General features: G+C 34.2%; 2 protein-coding genes and 1 non-coding gene across 3 annotated transcripts; 1 reads left to right on the top strand and 2 right to left on the bottom strand.

Moving 5' to 3' along the window:
• Positions 1 to 15: 15 nt before the first annotated feature.
• On the bottom strand, positions 16 to 5,561 carry LOC120187066 (ABC transporter B family member 2-like). The gene is made up of 12 exons (XM_039190861.1): positions 5,291 to 5,561; positions 5,144 to 5,198; positions 4,887 to 5,062; positions 3,817 to 4,017; positions 3,473 to 3,732; positions 2,862 to 3,402; positions 2,414 to 2,793; positions 1,878 to 2,290; positions 1,528 to 1,769; positions 1,194 to 1,441; positions 698 to 1,110; positions 16 to 607 (listed from the first exon to the last, which is right to left on the bottom strand). The coding sequence occupies exons 1-12, from the start codon at positions 5,543 to 5,545 to the stop codon at positions 51 to 53; spliced, it is 3,741 nt and encodes a 1,246-aa protein (XP_039046792.1). The 5' UTR covers positions 5,546 to 5,561; the 3' UTR covers positions 16 to 50.
• A 4,951-nt stretch (positions 5,562 to 10,512) lies between these two features.
• Positions 10,513 to 10,619, bottom strand: LOC120187198. The gene has a single exon (XR_005522264.1). It is a non-coding gene; the product is annotated as a small nucleolar RNA R71 (small nucleolar RNA).
• Positions 10,620 to 10,677: 58 nt separating this feature from the next.
• LOC120187132 lies at positions 10,678 to 23,799 on the top strand. The gene is made up of 2 exons (XM_039190917.1): positions 10,678 to 10,908; positions 23,263 to 23,799. The coding sequence occupies exons 1-2, from the start codon at positions 10,678 to 10,680 to the stop codon at positions 23,797 to 23,799; spliced, it is 768 nt and encodes a 255-aa protein (XP_039046848.1).
• Positions 23,800 to 26,323: the final 2,524 nt, after the last annotated feature.

Here is a 26,323-nt window from a genome sequence, read left to right on the forward strand (position 1 = left end):
GTCTAGGTAATTTGTTTCATCCTGTAGTTATTATCTTATCCACTTTTACATTAATGTTCTAGTTGCTGTTGCTGTTGCTGCTGAAGGTTGATCAACTTAAAATATGGCCCGTCTTTCTTTTCTATCAGACTAGAATGAGTCCCTTGCTCTATTATTTTTCCTCCTTGTATAACTGATATTTTGTCTGCATTTTTAATAGTCGACAGCCTATGTGCCACCATAACTGTTGTTCGATTTCTCATTAATCTGTCGAGAGCTTGTTGCACCACATGCTCCGACTCCACGTCTAAAGCACTGGTGGCTTCATCTAGTAGCAAGATTTCTGGGTTCTTCAGAACAGCTCGAGCAATGGCTACTCTCTGTTTCTGACCACCAGATAGTTGCACTCCTCGTTCACCGACTTTGGTTGAGTAACCCTCAGGGAGGGAACTTATGAATCCATGTGCGTTGGCTAGCTTAGCTGCTTTAATTATTTCTGATTCTGAAGCCCCTTCTTTTCCATAAAGGATGTTCTCATAAATTGATGTAGCAAAAAGTGCTGGTTCTTGTTGGACTAGACCCACGTGTTTCCGAAGGGATTTGAGTTTCAGTTTCCTTATGTCTCTCCCTGTAAGGATTTGACAAGGATTTAAGTGTATGCACGGTTGAAATAAGTATTTTACTAGCTGGATTTCAAGATTTTCGAGAGAAAACTCACCATCAATAATCACTTTCCCAGCTGTTGGATCATAGAATCGAAGTATAAGAGCAAGAACCGAACTTTTACCAGAACCGCTTTGCCCCACCAGCGCCATACTCTTCCCTGAACGAACTTTTAGGTTGAAGCCGTTGAAAATGACTACGTCTGGCCTCGATGGATAACTAAACTGGACACCCCTTAGCTCAATTGTACCTTCCACATTTGTTAGTTCTTCTCCGGCATCCCCAGCGACCTGCGTCTTCCGGTCCATTATCTCAAACACGGATGCCACCATTTGGTTCCCCTTTAGAAGATCTGGAACCAATGCCAAAGTTTCTCCCATGGCTAGTGCCGTTATAATCAAAACCATAAATGATTTCATGACAGATTTAAAGCTAGCTAGCTCCTTCCCCATTAATACAGAACCATACCTGAACAAATTAACGGCAAGGTACTAGTTATTGCAATGCGCATTGGCTCATTGATTAACTATTATGAAGCTCAACCATCATACCATAAGCCAAGGCCATAAGATGAGAAGATGAAGAACTGGGAAATGCCGTAGAATATCCCGGCGATTTGGCCTCGGTTAAATGAACGCTTTGAAGGCTCCACCAGCTCACGGGCATAAAGATCAAGGATCTTCTCCTCTGCACAAAATGCAGCAACGGTTCGAATATTGCTGACAGCCTCACCGGCAAGCATGTTTGCTTTTAGATATGCTTTGCTCAAGTTACCTCCATAGCCTTGCATGAATAGTTTCTGAATGATAGGAAGAATATCACTATATATATTCCTATCTAAAACCTTTTGAGTTTGTATAAATTAACGTTGGCAAATGTGCAAACCTCGCTAATGTGACCACTGGTGATCAATGGGAAAGTGGCCAAGATAACAAGTGTGATTCTCCAGTTTAAGATGAATGCAATGATGAAGGCGGCAACAACCAAACCTAAATTCTGAATGAGAATCGATGTCCGGTCAACAACTATGGCTTTTAGAAACGTTGCGTCACTCTCTAGGCGTGATGCAAGCATGGAACTCGAGTTGTTTAGGTCGTCGAACCATCCGATTTCGTTCTTCAAAATGGCTGCAAAAGTAATTTAAAGAACACACGAGTACATGACCTTTTCAGGTGGCAAGGAAAAGGAAAAGTTCAACAATATCGAAAGATTGCTCGGATTAGATCACATATTACCAGAAAACATCACTTCACGCACACGAAGAGTGAGGCGCTCTCCCATGATGCCGAAACATAGGTGCTCGATAGCATGAACGATGACGGTTATAACTGCAGCACAGCAAAATAGTATGGAAATCTTCTTGACTTCACGGCACGTTGTTTCCCAGCCCATGTAATAGGCTACAAGAGCTTGAGAAACCCCTAGAGCAAAGAGAGGCATCTGAGCTCCAGCAATCAATGCTGCAATGGTGCCAAAGACCCCATAAGACCAGTCGGGTCCTATCATAGAATACAGTCTTCTCGGTGAAACAGGCTTCCATGTATCGAAAGCTTCATCCTCTACATGGCTTAGTATTGAGTCCTTATCGGAACGAAAACTTGTGCCGAAGCTTGTCCTTGTTCGGGATAATTCTCGTGAATAATTTGAGCTATAAAGAAGTTAAGGTGGGGAAAAACAAACAAAGTTCTGATTAATGCATTGTTCTTACTAGAACAGCACAAGCAAAGCATGGTAGAATGTCAGAGGCAAAGTCATTTCACTGTTAATGTACCTGAGTTGCGTACGGATTGTGTTACTATGAGAGGGGTATCGTTGCAACGACGCCGTCTCTTGAAGCTGAACAAGCGACGAATATGCACTGTTAGGATTTGAAATGAGCTCATCATGGCTGCCTGTTTCTACTATCTTCCCACTTTGAACAACAGCTACCACGTCTGCATTCCTAATAGTAGAAAGCCGATGAGCCACCACGACCGTGGTTCGTCCCACCATCACACGATCAAGTGCCTCCTGGACACTATTCTCAGATTCTGCATCAAGTGCACTTGTTGCTTCATCAAGCAGAAGTATAGACGGATTCTTCAATATCGCTCGAGATATCGCAATCCTCTGCTTCTGTCCACCTGATAGTTGTATTCCTCTCTCACCAACCTGCAATTCCAATGCGATCACTTAGAGAAGTGACTCTATTGTACATGCTACCAGTGGTAAATGAGTACCTGAGTCTCAAACCCATCAGGGAGATTATTGACGAACGCGATGGCCTCCGAAAGCTTTGCGGCACGCGTTATCTCTTCGAGTGTAGCATCATCTTTCCCGTAAAGAATGTTCTCCCTAATCGTGGTTGCGAAAAGTGCTGGTTCCTGATTAACCAAACCAATTTGCTGTCTTAGCCATTTGAGATCAAGGTCCCTAACATTGTACCCATCCAACAAAATTTCCCCTGCATTTGGCTCATAAAATCTCTCAATCAATGATATGACTGTACTCTTCCCAGAGCCACTCCCTCCCACGAGAGCTACAATCTTGCCAGCAGGTATGTTAAGGCTGAACCTATCGAAGATTACGACATCAGGACGTGATGGATAACCGAACGTCACGTCCTTGAATTCTATGTGACCCTCCACTTTTTCAAGTCTGTAACATGTGTTGGAGCTGGTTTTGCTTACTGTGTTCCTCTCTATCATTTCGAATATTGGATACGCAGCCACCCTTGCTCGAATAAACGCCGAGATGTCCGGTGCCGCCAGTCCTAACGACCTGCAAAAAAACCAAGTAATTACTACAAGTTTTCAGAACATCCATATATTGGATATTTCACAAAACTTACAGGCCGGAGATGACAACATTAAGCATGGTTGTGAACGAATCGCCACCGTTTGCGATGTTCTTGTGAACAACTATACTGGTGAACCAAACCAGCAAAGCCCAGGAAACGAAAAGCACACAATGCATTGAACCAAGTCCGAGCCCCTTGGCTAAGCCGGCGCTTCTACCGTACTTGTATGTGTTCATCAATGCTTCTTTGTATGACTTCACCGCCCTTTCTTCCCCGGCAAATGCTTGGACCGTTCGAACATTTCCGATCACCTGAAAAGTCAAGTCACATAATCTTCTCCGATCATTTTTCACGTAAAATGTCTTGATGCATGGGAGATTGGGAAAAAAACCAACCTCTTCGGCAATTTCACCGGCTTTGACATAGGAGTTTCGAACTCTAGCAATAAGACCGGTAGCTACGTAAGCGTAAAGGCCACCGGCGACGGCAATCAACGGAACGATCGATAGTGTCACCAAACTGATCTGCCATACCCTGGCAAAACCGATAATGAAGCCTACTATAAACCTGCTAACGTAATGCATGAAATTCCCCACCTGACATCAATTAAACTCAACAATGGTTAGCATGCACCACAAGAAGTTGGTATATTATCCATAAACACTTTCAATTAGCAGTTTAATACAATTACATGATTCTTTTTAAGTGTCCAAATTCCAATTCTTAATTTCTGTAGTGACTTTTCTTTGTTCAAAATATGCGGCGACCATTTAATTAATTGCAGTTGCAATTATCAAATTTGTATCCAAAATGTTTCATTGTGCAATAAATAGGTAAAGAGCCGTCTCTGTCCTTTGAGCTTACGTGTTGTATTAACATACACGTGTCATGCATTTATGAATTATCACATTTAATTTCAACCCTATTTACTCCCTCAGGAAATTGAATGATGATATGATTAAATTAGGAGATTAGAGAATAGAAGCCAAATCTAAAATTTATACATGAAATAAAAATTAATTATAAAATTTGATTTAATATATTTGAAGATTTTTACTTTAAATACAATCGATTTAGATTAAAGTACAATAGTTAAAATTTAATAGATTAAAGTATAATGATTAAAATTTAAAATTATAATAGTTAAAATTAATATATTTGGAGATTAGTTGTTTGCAATGAAATGTGAACAACCAACTGACTAATAATAAATGTTGTATTAAATCTTTTCAATTTTCTGTATGAATGCAAAATCTACTCTTTGCTTTGATACTATCAACTGTGGTTGCCATTGCAGATGAAGAAACGTAAAAGCTGCGTCAGATCACAGTAATTCTCGTGGGATTGTCGGCTTTGTTTTCATCTTCTTCCTTTTTTTCCCCTTACAGTTCCTTATATTATTTAATTATATAGTTTCATCGTTTTGCTGTCTCAAACATGTAATTAATAAGGAAAATGGGAATACCTTCTCAGAAAGAGCATCTTGAACGACAATAATATCACTTGTAATTGCAGAAATTACTTCTCCAGTTGAAGCTTCTGTGTCGAAAAAGCTTATGTCTTGTTTTAGCATAGATTTCAGATATTCCATCCTCATTTTCGCTGCTTGTCGTTCTCCAGTATGCATCCAACAAGCCACCTCTACATATATATATATATATATCATCAAAGTTTTAGTTTAAAAAGAGTAAAATTTGATGAATTTAAGGAGTTTTAACTAACCTATCCATGAGGAAAACAATATAGCCACGCTCAGATATACAAAATCCAATGAGTACTGTACCCAAAAAGAAAAAAAAGATTGTAATATGTAAGGATCTTTAGGGTTTAATCAACAAAAATGTAAAGAAGTTTTTTTTTTTAATGTACCTTTGCGACTCTGTGAGAAGCTTCTTTAGGGAAGAGATAAGCCATTCCAGCAACGTTAATCAGCTTCCCGAAGAAGACGAAGAAAACAGGAACAGATGCACCATGCACGCATGCACCGATGGAACCCAAAGCCATGAGCACGTAGTCGTAAAAGTCTGCAAATGAAAACAACTTCAGCAATGGAACTTTCTTCTGCTTCCTCTTTTCTTCCTTCTTCTTCGTTTCGTCACGGTCTTTGTTACTCGAAGGTCTCATTTTTGCCCCCAAAAAAACAGCAGAGAAGTTGCAGAAAATGAAAGAAATATAGTGAAAGAGAAGCTTTTAGGAACTGGGAACTGAAGGAAAGGGATAAGGCCTTGAGAATTTATTACAAATCTTAAACTACATGTAGTATCAACTTTTTAAAGTGATTTCCTTCCGACAGTGGGAAGTAACCGTGACAATATATTTGTTAAGAGTTTATTCTCTTGTAAATAAGGAGAAATTATTAAATAATTTCGGTTTATCTAATCATAATATTTGTTTATATTATTTTTTAGGTAATATATTTTATATTTTTTTACATATAAATAGAGATGGAGAGTTATTTAAAAGATATTTTAAAACTTGTAGTTCTTATTTACTGGGGTCATGAATGACGTGGTGAGCCAAGTCTATCAAATAATTTCTCATAAATAAGATATTCAATAGTTTCTCATAAATAAGATATTCAAACGATTAAAAAATAACAAAATATTTAAATTTATTGAGTGACTTAAATGATTTCAAGTGATTATATTTATAGATCATCACTGAAGACTATTATAAAGAAAAATAATTATGTAATAAATGGAGAGATGTAAGGAATCTTCAAAAATTAAATTATTTAAGATTATGATTATGCAATAGATTTTCAAAATATATCGGATAAAATTATTTTAGGCATTTATATATATAGATATAAACGTTCCGTTAAATTCATCTATAACTATTATTTAGAGTTTGATCAAGAATAGAGATTAAAAAATTATCTTATATAATTACTCTATTAATTTCGTACACGGATATTGAATGACCTAAAAAAATTAGAGTGGTGTAGGGGTAAAGTTGTCGTTTGTTGATATTATAAAGATTTGGATTATATATGATCTATTTTTAAATTTTATAAAAATAGAATGGATTTGTGTTCAAACTATGGGTGTGAATGATTTGTTTAATTGAGAGTCGATTTGCATGCGAATGCAAAGAGTGCCACCAATGCGTTTGTAAGGTTTGGTTTTCAGCCATGCTTTTGGTTAGGGAACAGTTGAGATGGACCATGCTCTCATTTAATGTAGCCATATCATTCTTTAACCATGTGAATATATATATATAAAGTCAATGGGTAGGGTCAAGGGACATATGTAATTTACTTGGAAAAAGGATGGTGTTATGGAACAATTGGGACATATATAATTTATTTAGGCCATGCAATTCAGATGAAAGGGTTATGCCCCCATTCTCCCAATGTTGTCTTGATGTCCTCGATCACGACTATTCCCGATACAATTTTAATTTAAGACTATGTAAAATTAAGTGTCTCAATTATATCTGAAGTTAACTTTAGATGTCTATTGAAATGTTCGAAAAAGATAAGTGTCTGGCGTTTCTAATGTTATACTATTAGGTGCCTACACTATAACAACTGTTAAAAAACTGTTAAGTGACGAGTGTTATATTTATATATTTTTAATTTTTTATATTTTAGAACAAAATATTTAAAAAAAAAACTTTCATTCCAAAAAAAAAAACCTAACCTCAAAATCCTTCATTCCAACACCTATTATCAGCCTTTACTGATTGTTACAACTATTATCATTCGTCGTTGAACAACCACCTATCCATCATCGATTGTCATTACTCTCCGCTTCTCATCGCCACTTCCATCTCTTCAAAAAAAATCTATCATCGTCATTTGACAAAACCATCCTTCAAAAAACTCATCATTACTCTCCTATCTATCAACTGTCGTCTCCCATCTCCACCACCACATCATTCCCTATCCAAAAATAAGAAAATACTATAGCAGTTTTGATATTAGAGTTAAAGATTTAAGTTTAAAGATTTATAGCTTTAGAGGGATTGAGACGATGACAAGAGGCATGATTGGCAATGGAAGTTCTGCGATGGATGTGTGGTCATTCGACGATGGAAAAGGCGGACAGTGATAGTCGTCGAAGGTTGGTATATAGGTTGAAATGAGTGATTTTAGGGTTTCATAGGTTTTTTTTAATTTTAGAAAAAATATTTTTAATTAATAATATTCTTAAGTTTTTTAATAAAATGAAAAATTCAAAAAATATATATATGAGAGTGACACATGCCTCTTAACGATTTTGTAATAGTCTTTACGACCTAAGTACCTAAAATTGTAACGTTTGAAACATAAAGACACCTATTTTTAACAAAAAAATTCTTTAGACACCTAAAATTAACTTTGGGTATAGTTTAGACACTTGTTTTTACATTAAAATTTAAATTAAATGAATTAACAAAAACATATATTTAAGTAACTTATAGTTAAATTTAATTAAAATTTTCTATTTAAATATGTATTTTTAATTTATTTAAATTTATAATTAATACCCAAAGTTTATGACTACCCTTTTAACAATGTTACTTTTAGTGTTCAAAAGGTTACTTTGATCATTAACTAAAACGAATTACCTAAAATCAAATTATTTAATATTTTTCTTAATTTTATTTACTAATTGAATCAATTTTTACAAAAAATTATTAATTGAGTGAAATAAAATTCATTTAATTCGTTCGATTTTTTTATTAATCTATGGTGCTTACAAGTGGTAATATATGTTTTAAATACTCTAAATCATTTGATATAAATGTTCAAATACCTTACAGTCTTTAATGCTCGAATCTGAGACATTTAAGAATAACAATTATTACTTTAATTATTGAGATAACTTGATTTGTGCAATTCATTTAATTTTTGAATTAACTGAAAATTGTTATAAATTATGGCATATGAGTATCCATTAGGATATGTCTATTTTCTTTACTTTTATTGGATAATTTATGACATGTGAGTATTTTTTTTCTTTTGGGTTTGTGTGCAGTAACGGGTCTCATGATTTTAATGGGTATGGGCTTAAAAAATATGTAATATATATTTAATATTTTTAAATAATATAGTTAAGTAGTTGGTTTAAAATCAAATTAACCAATAATTGAAATTTAATTTTTTTAACTATTCTTTAACCAACAAATTTCACAGATTGATTTTTCAATCAAATTAATTTGATTCCATCAATTAATTTGATTTTAAATATTAACATATTTTTAGTATAATTATTATATATTTAAATTTTAAATTGTAACTTTTATTATTATTAAAGTAACTTATTATATATTGAGTTTGATTTTAAATCATTAGGACCATGTTAGGATCATTTCTTATTATATATTTCATCATTTGCATCATGAGAGCGAGTTGGTGGAAGTTGGTTTGATTTTAATGTTTTGTGCTAAAAATTGGTACGCTGATGTTGTGGCATTGCTTGAAGCTGTAGGAGATGTTGTGGTGCAATGCTATGCCAGATTACCAAACAAAACATGCAACAATTGGTGACTCACCAAGTGATTTAAATAACCTTATGGAATGAACAACTGGAAAAGGGCAGCTGTCAATTTGATCTAGAACCACCTGAAACGTGGAGAAGAAACATTGGTTGAGGGTTTATTCCCTTAACCTATAAATAGGAGAGCATCTTATTCCATTGGATCATCAATTAAATTACCTCCAACTTTTCTCTCCATTATATTCGATCCATGATGCAGCCTAAGTCCTTCGTTGGGGGTGCAATAACAGTAGTGGAGTAGCGGTGACTGATTTGGGGTTCAACTTTGTTTAGTGTTATTTGCTTGAGAGAGGAATACACTTTGATAAGTTTGGATGATTACTGTTATGTTTTTATTTGGTACCGAACATAAGGTGCTCAATGAAATAGTTTTTATTTTAGCTATATGTTTATGAGTTGAATTTTAATTGGATGTTTTTATAGATAAATGCATTTTTATGTGTGCTAATTAAATCATATAGAGATGTATGATACCGATTGTTATGTTTTATTAATTGTTTAATATATGGTTTTGATGAGAATTAACTCCATTGGATTAATTGTTTAATTCTTGAGAAATGATTAACGTGTTAACCGCCACATAACTCATAATTGTATTGCCACATCATAACCATAAGGTAAACAACCAAGTAATCACAACATTCTTAGGTCAATTGGTCTAATTTCTTTACTATTTGTTGTAGTATTCCTCTACTTCCTTTATTTTGATTTCTTTATTTTGCTAGCTGTTTATTATTTTACCACTTCAATCGTATATTTTTCTAACATTTACCACACAAATATTGTGCAACAAATTGCTCTATGTGGGATTCGACACTCGTAGCTTTTTGAGCTACCACTTTATTACTTGAACGATAGTATATGCCTGCACTTTGCTGTAGTATTTTCTTAGCATCAAATTTTTGGCACCGTTGTCGGGGAGCAATGGTTTTGCATTAGGGTTAATTTTTTATTTACTTATTTGTTTCTTTTCTTTTTATAGATATTTATCATTTTTCTAGTTTTGTTGGTTTATGTCCCATAGTGACAACGATCTAGAGCATATTGATCCGAAAATTGAACAAAATTTTATCTCCTTTGGAGAGAATGTGTTAGAAATCGAGCAAACATGAATGATGGAATTGGTAATAATGCTCTACCTCCACTCTAGTATGAAAATGATGATATGTAATAAACTGTTAGATACCAACTGGAGCTGGAATCAACCAACAACAATATTATAACATGGGCGGTCTCAATCAGCCTATTCGGGAGCATGTGGTGCTAACGCTCGATGATTTACATCCAGACATTGTATAACCAACAATTCATGCTGCCAATTTTGAGTTGAAATCGTTGATGCTTTAAATGTTACAATCTATGGGGCAATATAGTGATTCATTCACCAAAGATCCTCAAGCACACCTTCGAACATTTATGGAAATATATGATTCATTTGTTCAACAAGGAGTCCCCAAAGAAGCATCAAAGTTGAAGTTGTTTCCGTATTCCCTAAGAGATAAAGCCAGAGCATGCTTGAATTCATTGCCACCTGGTGCTATAGCATCTTGGAACGAGTTAGCACAAAATTTTTTAAATTGATTTAATCTGCTGAATACGAATACAAATCTAAGAAACGACTTGACATATTTTAAGCAATTAGAAGATGAGAAATTGTATGAGGCATGAGAGAGATTCAAAGACTTACTGCATAAATGTCTGATACATGGATTCCCACATTGGACGCAAATGGAAATGTTTTATAATAGGTTGAATATGTAAACTTGTATGATGGTGGATGTTTATGCCAATGGAGTATTATTGGATAAGATGTACAATGATGCTTATGATATTCTAGAGAGAATATCAAACAATGACTACCAATACCCCAATATGAGGAACATGTTTGGCAGACGCAATGCTGCAACAATAGATATAGATGATTTAATTTCCATGGTTTCTCAAATCTCAGTATTAACAGATATGGTCAAAAAGCTACAGAAACCAGGGGGTATCTATGAGGTAAAAACTACATCTATTTTTTTTAGTGTTTATTGTGGTGATAATCATAACTATGAAGAAATCCCTAAAAACCTCGAATCCGTCTACTATGTGAGGAACTATAATAGGAATCCCAATTCCTATGTTAACACTTATGTTGAGTTAATTGATCGATGGAATCGACCAAGAGGGGGGTGAATTGGTAATTAAAAAAATGGTGGAAGCTTTTGCAGAAATTGAAAGTAATTGTACAGTGATTTAGAGTGGTTCGACTTTCTCAACCAAAGTCTACGTCTACTACCTTAGCTATCTACACTACGGATTTTCCACAAATTCACTAATTTGTCTTTCTTTTGAGGACAAAGAGTAACCTTACAAATCCCTCAAGAATTATACCCCAAATTCTTGAGAACACTCTCTCCCAAAGAGAACAATACAAATTTTGCAAACTTAAAAGAAAATCCTCACAAGGCAAGATGTTTACACAATTCTAGAACAAGAAAGAACACTCAAGAATAATACAATTGAGCACAATAAGTGTTCTTGAAAGCAAAAGTTAATATTGAATGAAATAGGCTTGAAAATTCTCAAACTTGAGGTTTGATGCTTTCTCTTTGATTCTCTCTTAATTCTTGTTGATTGTTGTTTCTTGTTCTCAATCAATGGCTTCTAAGCTTGTTTAAATACTCCTTCAATTGATTCTGAACGTTGAGGATGGTTAGTGGAGTAAATGGAGTCGTTTAAGTGTGAAAACAATTAATAAAACTGCTTGAAGCATGGGGGGAATCAGTACCCCCTCATAGGGAATTGGTTCCTGCAGTGTAAAATTCAAATATTTCGACCGTTGAAATTCTGTTATTTCTCGGAGTCAAACTATTCAGGGGGAATCGGTTCCCTCTGGGCAATCTGCCTATTTTGGTTTGATTTTAATTAAGAAAGGATTAAAATGAACTTTGAAAGACTTGGAGTAATTTTTGATATTCGAATAATTATATCGAATATACTTAGAAAATCTTTTGTAAAATCTTAAAATTCATTTAACTTAATTTGTTATATCGAAATATCAAAATGTTTTCAACAATCTCCCGCTTTTTGGTATAACAAAACATTTTAGTAATTTTAAGATTTTATAATTGAAAATAAAGTTTGAAATCAAGTTTTGAAATTACTCCCCCTTACTTTAACACTTCTCCCCCTTTTTGTTAAATCAAAAAGACTCTAAAACGTTCTTAAACAAATTTTTTAAAACTGTAGCCAACTGAATTAGAAAAATTAAATCTCTAAGCTGCTAAGAACACAATCAAAAGATATATTAGCCATTATCTTCATAATCAATATTCATAAACGAATGTGAAATGGTGAAATTGGTCATATATCTAACATGATGTAAATGATGCACAAAATTAAAATTTAAGCAAATCCACATATATAGATAAGTTCAAATCATCCAAAAGCAATATTAAACAAATTTAAACATCCAACAACCAAAGTAAGACAATCCAAAAGCATTAAAAATGTTGAAAACAATAAGGTCAAAGCTAAGAAAGAAAACAGGGCCTAATCGTCCATCGGTGGATCAGGAGGAGATAAGTGTGTCCAAATGTTGGCCACATCACATGAAAGTGCATCGACCCTCTCGTCCAAAGTGTCGAAACAATGATTCATCGTTTCGTTGGTAGTAGTTAGATGTGATTCGATTGATGTAAACCTCATATCAAGATTCTCCATAAATGATCGAAAGTATGGAGGTACTTGATCTTCTTGTTGTGCTTGTTCCTCGTGCTGCTCCGGCTCATCATCGGTTTCGTCAGCTTTCGGAGGTTGCTCACTGGTACAAACCCATAGACCCGTTTCTTCATTGACCATTTATCCCGATTTAGTTAAAGAAAAGAGATTGATTTGATTTTTGAGTGGAAAAACGACATCAAGGCCAACCCTAAGCTCAACTTTTGAAAACAGATTACTCATAATGCAACCGTAAACCAAAGATGAACATAGTTTCTTATTAGGAGCAAGATTTACAATTTCGACAATTTTAGCAAAGATAATCTGAGGTAGATTTATTTTAAGATTATTTTGGATACAATGTATCCAAAAGAGATCCAAGGCTCAAAGAGTGGAGTATCTTTCTCCGGATGATCGAAACCACCAAGAGATCATTAAATGAAGAAAACGATCATGGAGATCTAAAACACTAGCACTATCCCTTCTTTTATACTGAGAACCTACCATTTGTTTTTCATTGTCTAAGCCTGCATTATTTAATCCTACTGTGTTGGCTATGTATTTCGGGTCAATATAAAAGAATTGTCCTAGAAGATAGGATCGAATTCCTATGGTTGCGGTTTTAGCTCGGTTTTGAACGCAAATGGCATTAGAATAGAAGATTCGAAAGAGTTGATGATAAACTATTGGTTCAAGTTCGAAGATTTTATCAAATTTCCACTCTTGTAGGGTAAGAAGATGTCAAAAATTTATGTCTAGCATGGCTTGAAGAGATGAGATTCGTTCTTCCCATATTTTATAAGACTCAAAGTATTGAGAATACCTAAAGAAAAGATTTTGTCTACGACAGGGTTTATTGAAGCATGAATTACGAATGATCATATTAGGATCATCGGGATTAGGATTAGGAATTTGTTGGATAGGAGGAGGATTTGGAGGTGAGTTTGGTGGTTGGCTAGATCGTCTAGAGGAAGGTCTAGAATGTTTGTGAGACATGACGTAAGTAAATCGGAATGGAAAGAGTAACCTGCAATTTTAAAACACATGTATGCAACAAATATCAATCCCAAAACTCAAATGAGTCCTCAAAATTTCAAGGTTCTCTAAAACAATCCTAATGGGCAAGATTTATGAAAACTATTGAAAAATAAGGTTTGAAAGTCTTAATCCGTATGTTTTTCATGAAAGACAGCATAATTGAATAAAAAACATCAATAATTCTCGAAAATAATAAATATTTTTTAATTTCGAAATTCTCAGAAAATTTTAAAAAATTGTTCGTTTTTTTATTAATTTTTTTGTAAAATCTAATTTCTAAACACTAAACAATCAATGCCCGATATAATGTTCAACTTAGAACTAATTAAAACTAGTCCTAAAATCAAAAATTGATAAAATAGAAGTTTAGAAAAATACATTGAATATTTTCGGATTTGAGTGAGATTGGATGAAGTTTGCAAGATTTTAATGATTCTAGCAGGTTTAGGAGATGAAATACGAAGTGATTCTGACTAGAAATTGATGTTTTGAAGCAATGTAAAGATTTAGGGAGATGGAGAGAGTGAACAGTGGCAAAGAAGAAAAGAGAGGGTTTGAGAGAATGTGCAGTTTGGGCGTTAAAAATAACAAACCCCGTGGGGGGTATCGATTCCTCATACACAAAATGCTAAAATCTGATTTTAAACACTCAAAATGCTAAATTAATTTGCTCTAGTGGTATTGATAACTCATATATTAAAAATTAATCATGTTAACTAAATCAATTTTATCCTTAAACTACATTTGAACATAAAATTAATTTTCACTAAGAATCATAAACTCTCCCTAACTAAAAGCAAAGAATGCAATCAAAATTTATTATTATTATAATCATTTTTCATTTATTCTTAAAAGTGCTAAAATTAATTTAAACACTAAGTGAAGATAGGTCAATTAAACATAATTCTCTCCTAAGTGTCCAAAATCTTTCTTTGTCTAAAGGTTTTGTAAAGATATACGCTAATTGGTGCAAAATATCAACAAATTCTAGAACTACATATTCCTTAGTGACATGGTCTCTAATGAAGTGATGTCTAATTTCAATATGCTTAGTTATAGGGCGTTGGATGTGATTTTTAGTGAGAAAAATAGCACTAGTATTGTCACACTTGATAGGAATGGTACCTACTTCAATTCCATAATCAAAAAGTTGTTGTTTCATCCATAAAACTTGTGCGCAACATCTACCGGCTGAAATGTATTTCGCTTCAGTGATAGATAATGCAACACAATTTTGTTTCTTTGAAAACCAAGAAATCAACATATTTCCAAGGAATTGGCAAGTACCGGAGGTGCTTTTCCTATCTAATTTGCATCCTCCATAATCCGCATCAGAGAAGGCATGCAAGCTAAAGCTAGAGTCTCTAGGATACCAAAGTCCTAAACTATGAGTGTCCTTAAGGTATCTAAAGATTCTCTTAAAAACTAGTAAATGTGATTCCTTAGGACATGATTGAAATCTAGCACATAAGCAAACACTAAACATAATGTCCGGTCTACTTGCGGTTAGATAAAGCAAAGAACCAATCATTGACCTATATAATTTAACATCCACACATTTACCTCCTTCATCTTTGTCAAGCTTTGTTTATGAGCTCATTGGAGTGTCGTGAGGTTTCCCATTTTCCAGTCCAAACTTCTTGAGCATGTCCTTGACGTACTAAGCTTGATTGATGAAGATGTCATCTTTTCTTTGCTTGATTTGGAGTCCCAAGAAATATGAGAGCTCCCCCATCATGCTCATCTCGAATTCACTTTGCATTAGCTTAGAAAATTTTTGGTAAAGAACATCATTAGTAGAACCAAATATTATATCATCAACATAAATTTGAACTACTAATAAATTTTTACCTTTATGCTTTAAAAACAATGTAGTGTCAACCTTCCCTTTTGAAAAACCTTTTTCAATTAAAAAGTTTGACAATATTTCATACCAAGCTCTAGGAGCTTGTTTTAAACCATAAAGAGCTTTTGTCAATTTAAAAACATGATCTGGAAATTTTGAATCTTCAAAACCAGGAGGTTGTTCCACATACACTTCTTCTTTTATAAAACTATTTAAAAATGCACTTTTAACATCCATTTGATATAATTTAAATTAATTGAAACATGCAAATGCTAATAACATTTTAATTTCTTCCATCCTAGCTACAGGAGTATATGTTTCATCATAGTCTATGCCTTCTTCTTGAGTATAGCCTTGAGCAACAAGTCTAGCCTTGTTTCTCACTATATTACCGCTTTCATCAAACTTATTCCTAAATACCCATCTAGTACCTACAGTAGATTTATTACTAGGCCTTTCAACTAATGTACGTACTTTACTTCTCTCAAATTGATTTAAATCTTCTTGCATAGCCATAATTCAATGTTCATCATTTAATGCTTCTTTAATATTCTTAGGCTCTATGCATGAGATAAATGCAACATAATTACAAATATTTCTAAGAGAAGATCAAGTTGTTACCCCTTTGGATTGATCACCTATTATTTCACCATCCTTGACATAGTTATATTCCATTGGGTAAGAGACTTCCCTTTCTTCAATGATTGGATTCTCGAGAGGATCTTGAGTTTCCTCATCTTTCGTTTCTTCCTTTGATGATGGTTCTCCAACGTCATGTCCAACGTCATTTATGTTTATAATACATACATCATCATTCACACAAGAATCCTTCCTCGGAAGGGGATTATCATCGAAAATAACATGTATAGACTATTCTAAAACTAAAGTTCTTTTATTAAATACTCGATAAGCTTTAGAATTTAAGGAATAACCCAGAAAAATTCCTTCATCACTTTTAGCATCAAATTTGCCAAGATTGTCTTTACCGTTGTTTAAAACAAAACATTTACATCCAAAAGGATGAAAATAGCTAATGTTAGGCTTTTTATTTTTAAAAAGTTTATATGGGGTTTTATTCAAAATAGGCCTAATCATTACTCGATTAATAACATAACAAGCGGTATTTGTGGCTTCCGCCCAAAAATATTTTGGCAAATTGTTTTCACAAAGCATGGTTCTAGCCATTTCTTCTAAAGTTCAATTTTTCCTCTCAACACTCCATTTTGTTGAGGAGTTCTAGGTGTTGAAAAATTATGGCTAATACCATTAGAATTACAAAATTCAGTAAATCCAAGATTTTCAAATTCAGTTCTATGATCACTCCTAACACTAGTTATAGAGCAACCTTTTTCGTTTTGGATTACTTTTGAAAACGTGATGAATTTTTCTAATGCTTCATCTTTAGTACTTAAGAATAGAACCAAAGTATATCTAGAATAGTCATCTACCAATAAAAATGCATATTGTTTTCCACCCAAGACAGTAGTTCTAGATGGCCCAAAAAGATCTAAATGAATCAATTGTAATACTCTACTAGTGGATACGTCATTAATGTATTTAAAAGAAACTCGCTTTTGTTTTCCTTTAGCACAAACATCATAGATTTTATCATTATCAAATTTTAGCTTTGGTAACCCTCTAACTAAGTCTCATTGAATTAGTCATTGCAAAACACTCATACTAGCATGTCCTAGTCTCCTATGCCATAACCAACTATCATGCTCATCTTTAGCAACTAGGCATAAATTAGTCATATCTATAGAATCTAAATGCACCATGTAAATGTTTCATATTCTATGACCAACAAGCATAATCCGATTAGATGCAATGTCAATGACTTTACAACCATTAATATCAAACATGACATTGAAACCCTTATCACACAATTGGCTAATACTCAATAGATTATGCTTTAATCTATTCACATATAAAACATTCTTAATTTGTATGGAAGATGTATTACCTATAATGCATATACCTTCAATGTGATCTTTTGAGTTATCACTAAAAGTCACATCTCCTCTATTTTTGGCGTTGAACTCTATGAACCGGATTTTGTCTCCGGTCATGTGTCTTGAGCATCCACTATCAAGGTACCATGAGTTTGAATTTGTTTCCCGTGCCTTGTAGCAATGCTCCTTTTCCTATAAACATAGATTAATTTTTTATTTTTGGCACCCAAATTCTTTTGGGCTCATATTCATTAGTTTCCAAAATCCTAGTCCCCTTAGGTATCCATTTGTGTAGGATATCCTTATCTTTAGTAGTAATGAGTTCTTTAGGAACCCATATACTTCTAACGATTTTTCCATTAGAGGTTTTTTGGGGACCTCTATGATTGTAGTTTTTAAAACTTTTTCTAACAAAGTTGGATTTTGAATTTTCTCCATTTTCAAAACGTTTTATTCCAACTTTAACAAAAGAAGCTTTAAGATCATCAATTTTCTTTTGATGATCATCATTGACATTTGAAAGTAAATTTTGCAAATCAAAATTTTTCTTTTCAAACTCTTCTAGTTTGATTTGCAAATTTTTGATTTTACTTTCAAGATCATTGTTGGTTTTGGACATAAGACTATTTTCATTCTTTAATTTTGAAATATCATTTTTGTATTTTGAAAAAAAAGTCTTATAATCTGAAGCCAACCCATTATAATCATCTAATAACTCATCATAAGATAATTCATCCAAATCGAATGAGTTAGAGGTTACCTTAGAATCTTCCCCGAATGCCATCAAGCACAAGTTTACTACTTCTTGTTCCTCTTCATCGGAGCCTTCTTCATCGCTCCATGTAGCCACATGAGCCTTGTGCTTTTTCTTGGATTGACCCTTTTTCTTCAATTGAAGGCAATCATATTTGACATGCCCCGGCTTTTTGCATTCGTAGCAAATGATCGGACCCTTCTCATTTGGTTCAGTTTTCAAGCCTTCATTTCGTTTGAATTTTCTTCCTCGGTTGGGCCTCATTAATTTTTTGAACTGTTTGCCAAATAATGCCATTTCCTCATCATCGTCATCTTCATCCGAATCACTCTCATATTTTGTGGATTTGAGAGCAACTCCAACGTTCTTCTTCTTCTCCTTCTTTTTTGGTGTCTCATCAATCTTATCGAGGTCTACCTCATCTTGAAGCATCATTTCATAAGTGAGGAGTGAACCGATTAGTTCTTCAAGGGTTAACGACTTTAAGTTCTTAGCCTCGATGATTGTCGTCTTCTTTGATTGCCACGATTTTGGAAGTGAATAAACCAACTTCCTCACAAGCTTTTCATTTGGAATGATATCTCCATATGATTTGAGACAATTGACAATCGTGGAAAATCTATCCGTCATAGCTTTGATGTCTTCATCTGGTTTTATCCTGAAATTTTTATAGCTATGAGTTAGAAGACTAATTTTAGATTCTTTTACCTCGTCGGTGCCTTCATGAGTGACTTGTAATTTGTCCCATATCTCCTTGGCAGTTGTATAAGATGAAACTCTCACGTATTCATCCGGTCCAAGAGCACAAAAGATAATATGGATGGCTTTAGAGTTGAGCTGGAATATTCTTGTTTCTCCTTTACTCCACAATCTTGGATGAGTGGAAGGTTTGATGTATCCGTCTTTCATAATATTTCATGCTCCCATATCACTTGCTTGAATGAAATACATCATCATATTCTTCCAATAAGCATAATTAGCTCCATTGAAGAAAGAATGCTTGTTAACGGGCAATGAATCAAGACCGAAGTCGGAGTTTGAAGTGGAGGCCATTGATGACTTGATTATCGATGTAACTCTTCACGGATCTACTCAAGAGGCGATTAAACCTTAAAATGAGTCAAGCTCTAATACCAATTTTTGAGTTAATCGATCGATGGAATCGACCAAGAGGGGGTGAATTGGCAATTAAAAAAATGGTGGAAGCTTTTACAGAAAATTGAAAGTAATTGCACATTGATTTAGAGTGGTTCGACTTTCTCAACCAAAGTCTACGTCCACTACCTTAGCTATCCACACTAAGGATTTTCCACAAATTCACTAATTTGTATTTCTTTTGAGGACAAAGAGTAACCTTACAAATCCCTCAAGAATTATACCCCAAATTCTTGAGAACACTCTCTCCCAAAGAGAATAATACAAATTTTGCAAACTTACAAGAAAATCCTCACAATGCAAGATGTTTGCACAATTTTATAATAAAGAAAGGACACTCGAGAATAATACAATTGAGCACAATAAGTGTTCTTGAAAGCAAAAATGAATATTGAATGAAATGGACTTGAAAATGCTCAAACTTGATGTTTGATGCTTTCTCTTTGATTCTCTCTTGATTCTTGTTGATTGTTGTTTCTTGTTCTTGATCAATGGCTTCTAAGCTTGTTTAAATACTCCTTCAATTGATTCTGAACGTTGGGGATGGTTAGTGGAGTCAATAGAGCCATTTAAGTGTGAAAACAATTAATAAAACTGCTTGGAGCATGGGGGAATCGATACCCCCTCATATGGAATCGATTTCTATAGTGTAAAATTCAAATATTTCGACCGTTGAACAGGGGGAATCGGTTCCCTCCAAGCATTCTGTTATTTCTCGGAGTCAAACCATTCAGGGGGAATCGGTACCCCCTTGGGGAGGAATCGGTTCCCTCTGGGCAATCTACCTATTTTGGTTTGATTTTAATTAAGAAATTATTTTTGACTCGATTAAGGCTCGAAATACTTTGTAAATTTGTTTAACATATTTTTACAATTTAGTAAGGATTAAAATGAATTTTGAAAGATTTGGAGTAATTTTTTATATTCGAATAATTATATCAAATAAACTTAGAAAAACTTTTGTAAAATCTTAAAATTCATTTAACTTAATTTTTTATATCGAAATATAAAAATGTTTTCAACAACTTATAATGCCAATTACCACAACCATCTAATTTATCCTGGAGAACTTAAAAATTGTCAATCCTCATCAACATCATTACAATCAGCAGTCATCGATATCACAACCTCATATACAATAATAGACCACACAACCATAACAACACTAAAACTATCAAGGATAGTCTTCAATACAAACCACAAATCTTATATCTATTAAAGTCTTAATGAAGGATTTCATGTCAAGCCAATCAACATCATTAAGAGTTTTAGAAAATCAAGTTGGTCAACTGACGAATGCTTTGAGTAATAGACCACAAAGAGCACTGCCCAACGATATCGAGAATCCAAAATAGCAAGTGAAAGCCCAATGCAATAAACATTGCAAGGTTATTACGAATTGAAGTGGTCTCCACATTGGAAGGATTGTTGAGGAACCTAAGAAAGCAAATGATGAGATTGCAAGATATGATAAAGACAAGATCATAGAAATGAACTTTAAATCATCTATTGTTGATGTTACAACAAGAGAAACTAGTCAGTATAGCAATTCAATACTATTTCCAGCAGCAATGTCGACCATATTGTCGTATGTAGTGCCACTTCCAATACCCAAGTAATTAAATCAAATACCTCTACCACATTTTTTTGTAAAGATTTAAGAAAACTAAGGAGGATCAGCAATATCGAGTGTTTATTAAGGTGCTCAAGAAACTAACCATCAACATCCCGTTGATTTATGCTTTGGAGCAAAACCTGAATCATATCAAGTTTATGAAGGAAGTTATTTTTAAGAAGAGAAGACTTGGAGAATTTGAAACCGATGCACTTTTCGAGGGATGCAATACTATGGCTACAAGTCGATTGCCACCAAAAATCAAAGATCTAGGGAATCTCACTATTCCTTGCATTATTGGTGATAAATTTGTAGGAAAAACTTTATGTGACTTGGGTGCTAATATTAACCTAATGACATTGTCCATTTTTAGGAAGTTTAGAAGTGGAGAAGCAAGACCTACTACCATTACTTTGTAACTTGTTAATCGATTCACAGTGTATCCTAATGAAATCCTGGAATATATGCTAGTTCGAGTGGAAAAATTTATTTTCCCACAGACTTCATCATTTTGGATTGTGAAACTGACAAAGATATTCTCATCATACTTGGTCACCCATTTCTTGCCACCAACCAAACTTTGATTGATGACAAAAAAACTTACTATGTGTTTGAATGATGAACACGTTAATTTTAATGTCTTGAATAATGTTTCCTATATTGTTAATAATATTGAATTATATTTGATTGATATTATTGATATGTTCGCGTAGGATTATTGGAATGAATGCCACAATATGAATGATGCTACCAATATGATAGTGACAATTGAAGAGACAACTGGGGATGAGGGAGATGAGGGAAATTATATGCGACACTTTGAATCATTGGAACTACCTGATCAGTCTATTTATGCTCTAAAAACCTCGATTGAAAAGCCATCCATGTTGGAAATAAAGCCTTTGTCTCAACATTTAAAGTATGCATACCTTAGGGACAATGATACTTTGTTTGTCATTATTGTAGCAAAGCTTTAAGCATCACAAGAAGCCAATCTGGTTACTGTTTGAAGTAGCACAAGTGATCAATTTCTTGGAGCATTGTTGATATTAAAGGCATTAGTGCAGCATCTTGTATGCATAAAATCTTACTGGAGAATCTAAACAATAGTTTAGTCGAGCAACAAAAAAGTTATTCGAAAGGATGTTATAAAATGATTGGATGCTATAGTCATATACCCAATCTCGGATAACAATTGGGCCAGTCTTGTGAACTATGTCCCAAAGAAAGGCGGCATTACTGTGGTTACAAATGATAAAAATTAATTAATGCCAACAAGGACCACTACTGGTTGGAGAATCTGTACAGACTATAGAAAGCTCAATAAAGCTACAAGGAAAGATCACTTCTCATTTCTATTTATAGATCAAATGTTGGATTGTCTCGTCGGAAAAGTTTTCTATTGTCTCTTAGATGGGTACAGTGGTTACAACCAAATAACTATAGCCCTTGAAGACCAGAAGAAAACTATTTTCACTTGCCCTTATGGTACTTGTAAATAACTTTTTTACGAGTTAAAAATAGGTACGACTTTTGAGAAATGATTGGGTTTCAAAATCGTTTTAATTTGGAGTTGTCATTGACATTTGGATTAGGTAGGTTGAGTCTTTCATGTTATACACTATGATAATCAAACCCTAAAGTCATTGTCTACACTAATCATTCAACTTTGAAGTATTTATTTTCTAAAAATGATACTAAGTCGAGGTTAATGAGATGTATGTTGTTACTTCAAAAATTCAACATTGAAGTTAGAGATAAGAAAGATTCTGAGAACCAAGTGGTTGATCACTTATCGCGATTGGAAGCTAGTAATGAAGATGGAAAAAAATACTAGCAATTTTGGACACATTTCCCGATGAGAGGTTACTTGTTGTTGAAGTTTTGCCTTGGTATATGGATTTCGTTAACTATTTGGTAAGCAGATTACTACCACCTGACCTTAACTATCAAGGAAGAAAAAATTCATGAGAGATGTTTGTGTGTACCATTGGGAAGAGTCATACCTTTTCAAGCAACGTAATGATCAAATTTTGAGAAAATATGTCCCTGAATGTGAGCAGCAAAGAATTCTACATCATTGCCACAGTGCACCCTATGAAGGACATTTTAAAGGCATATGGACTGCACCAAAGGTTCTGCAATGTAGCTATACTATTGGCCATCACTGTTCAAATATGTTAATGATTTTATGAAGCAATACGATCATTGCCAATGAACTAACAGCATTTCCCGTCACAATGAAATGACAATGCAGCCTATTTTGGAGATCGAACTGTTTGATGTCTAGGGGTTGGATTTCATGGGACCATATCCTTCATCATATGGAAACTTTTTCATTTTAGTTGTTGTTGACTATGTCTCAAAATGGGTGGAAGTTGGAGCATTGCACAGCAGCAATGCCAAAGCGATGCTAAGGTTTATCCACAAAAATATTTTTACTAGATTTGGAACACCCACAACATTTATCAGTGATGAAGTATCTCAATTCATTGGAAAACAAGTGGCTCAAGAATTGCATCGGTATAGAGTTAAACATCGGATTGCTACAACATATCATCCGCAGACTAATGGCCAAGCTGAAGTTTCTAACCGCGAGATAAAACAAGTTCTTGAAAATGTTGTTAATCCTTCTCGTAAATATTGGTCCCTACATCTTGAGGAGGCATTATGGGCTTATATGATAGCATATAAAACCTCGCTATGCATGTCTCCTTATCGCCTAGTATATGGCAAGGCTTGCCACTTACCCGGGGAGCTGGAGCTTCAATCCATTTGGGCTTTGAAACAACTAAACTTTGATTTGGATGTTGCTGGCGAAAAATGAATGATGAACATCAATGAATTATAAGAGCTCAAGAACAATGCTTATGAGAGTGCACGGATTTATAAACATAAGAGTAAAAAAAGACATGACAAACATATTTTGCCAAGGTAGTTTAATGTTGGACAACATGTCTTGTTATTAAACTCACATCTAAAGATATTTCCTAGAAACCTATAGATGGTCTGGTCCATTTGAAGTCATTGAAGTTTTTCCTCATGGTGTTGCGATGATAAAAAGCTTAATGGGTGGAAGTACAATTAAAGTTAATGGGCAACGTTTGAAGCCTTGTTACCAAAACAAAACCTATATATTTATTCCATCACACTAAGCAAATATTCCAATTTTTAATTTCTTATAGCATTTAATAAGTCATTTTTTTTACATTTTTTGTAGTTTTAGTTTCTTTTATTCATTTTAATTTTAATTGTTTTCTATACATGTCTTCGCTGTAGCTATGCATACAACTTCTCTGTTTTACTTCGGAGAATGCTTCACAACAATCGGTCCAACTTTGGGTATCAAATGTTGCATACATTGTTGGTAGCATTAGACAGCTAAATAGGGTAATTTTTATGCGGTAAAGAGTAATGAGTTTTACCCCATTTCTCTTTCCACTACATCAGCACTGTCCATATCTCCCGATCAACACCATTCATTCAAAATTTTCATCATTATCCATTTCACCTATTTAAATTTTCAATTAAAAGTTTTATCTTTTCTACAAACAACATTTAACACCCCTTCAAGGTCATTGACTTCCATTTTTCTCACATTTAGTCGATTTTCTCTAAAATCTTAAAGTTTGCATTTTTATTTTTATTTTCTCTTCATCTTCCCATTACTTTTCTTCCTTCCTCCAAAAAATATCACGGTACCAAAGAAGAAGATTGCTGCTAAAATTTCTCGACCACCACCAGCCCTCCATTAAAAGAACCTTTAATGCAACCGCTGACCATTTCGAATGGCGGCCCGATGATATTCATGGAGGCCGAGTAACAGCAACGATATATCGAAGAATTCTCCAATCATGACTTTTGCTATGAGTAAGGCTTCGACCTCTCCTCGATAAACGACCTTCAACCATTTGATTATATTGTTGCCATCATCGCTACACTCCATTAGGAAACATTTTTTGAGCATCCGGGTAAAATCAATCAATAACTCGTTTGGGAATTTTATAGCAATCTCACAAATGAGAATAAACCCCTAGTCTTTGTTCGTGAAAAAATAGTACATTAGTTAGTGAAGCCGATTAACATGATGTTGGGCATCAAAGATGCTAAATGTGAACACACAACATTCGTTAACAATCTGACCAATGTTGAATTAGAGTAAATGGGTACGAATGTCTTCTTACATGGTAAAATATGGGATAAATCACCAAATGGAGTATATACCATGAAGAGGTTGAGTCTCAACATGTCAACATGGTATAGTTCACTTTTCATTGCACTCGTTTAATGCCTATAATACATTACTCATTGATTACTAAGGATATAATTTTATTACTGCACTCTATCTTGGCTAGTCAACACATTGATATCAGAAAAATCATATATTCTAAACTCTTTGCTTGTGCTCATAAAACTTCAGGGTATTTATTTTTCCCTTCACTAATTACTTAACTATGCAAGCAAGCACAAGTGACAACCTTGTATTTTGATCAGGTATTTACTAATCGAAATGTTATCATGCCATTTTGTATCAAACGTGTATTGCTGAATAAAGGGCTAGAACCAAACCATCATGAATATGAGACATTTAGCGAAGCTACTACTGATGTTGACCAAACTACAGTGTCGCAAGTAAGTCTTACTATTTTGGAGTTGTAGAGTGACATGCATCAATGTCAACCAAGCAAGACAATATCATGTCAATGATTTAGTCACCTGTTGTAGAACCAATCCCAGGTGCATAATGCTCAAGTGCAATATTGGAAATACGTTAATGACCATGACAAGACAATTTAGCAAATCATAAGCAAGCAGTTCAAGAATATATAAGTTTCATTCCCTAATTTCCCGATGATGGTATTGAGTGACTTAACTCTATCGATAATGCTAGATGTTAAAGCAAGCTATACCAGCTTTGAAGTAGGGAGGAACATGAGGACAATGCTAAAGACAAGGGTACAACAACAAACGAGGAAGAACAAACAGTGCTTTTGAAGAGAATGATGAAGAATATGACATCGTGGTTGATTCAACGATATCTATCGAAATTCTTACTGTCGACCCTGAGGATGTTAACACTGAAGAGTCAACACTAAAGAAGTTGATGAAGAGCAAACCAACCACTAAGAAAAGAAAAATAATGATAAACAAGCTACACAAGAATTGTTAGATTTGAATACTGACACAGTGATGAAGGATACGGCAACAAGTGAACAACATGATCTTGATGTTGAGCAGATAATCGGTAATTTCATCAAAGCATTTGAGACAACTGCTGCACTCAGTCCACTGAAAGACTCTACCGCTGAGCTAGTTGGTAATGCTAAGAAATCTATAGAAGAGCCCACAAT

The sequence above is a fragment of the Hibiscus syriacus genome, unplaced genomic scaffold (assembly GCF_006381635.1).
Source record: "Hibiscus syriacus cultivar Baekdansim isolate YM2019G1 unplaced genomic scaffold, ASM638163v2 tig00113722_pilon, whole genome shotgun sequence".
NCBI lineage: Eukaryota > Viridiplantae > Streptophyta > Magnoliopsida > Malvales > Malvaceae > Hibiscus > Hibiscus syriacus.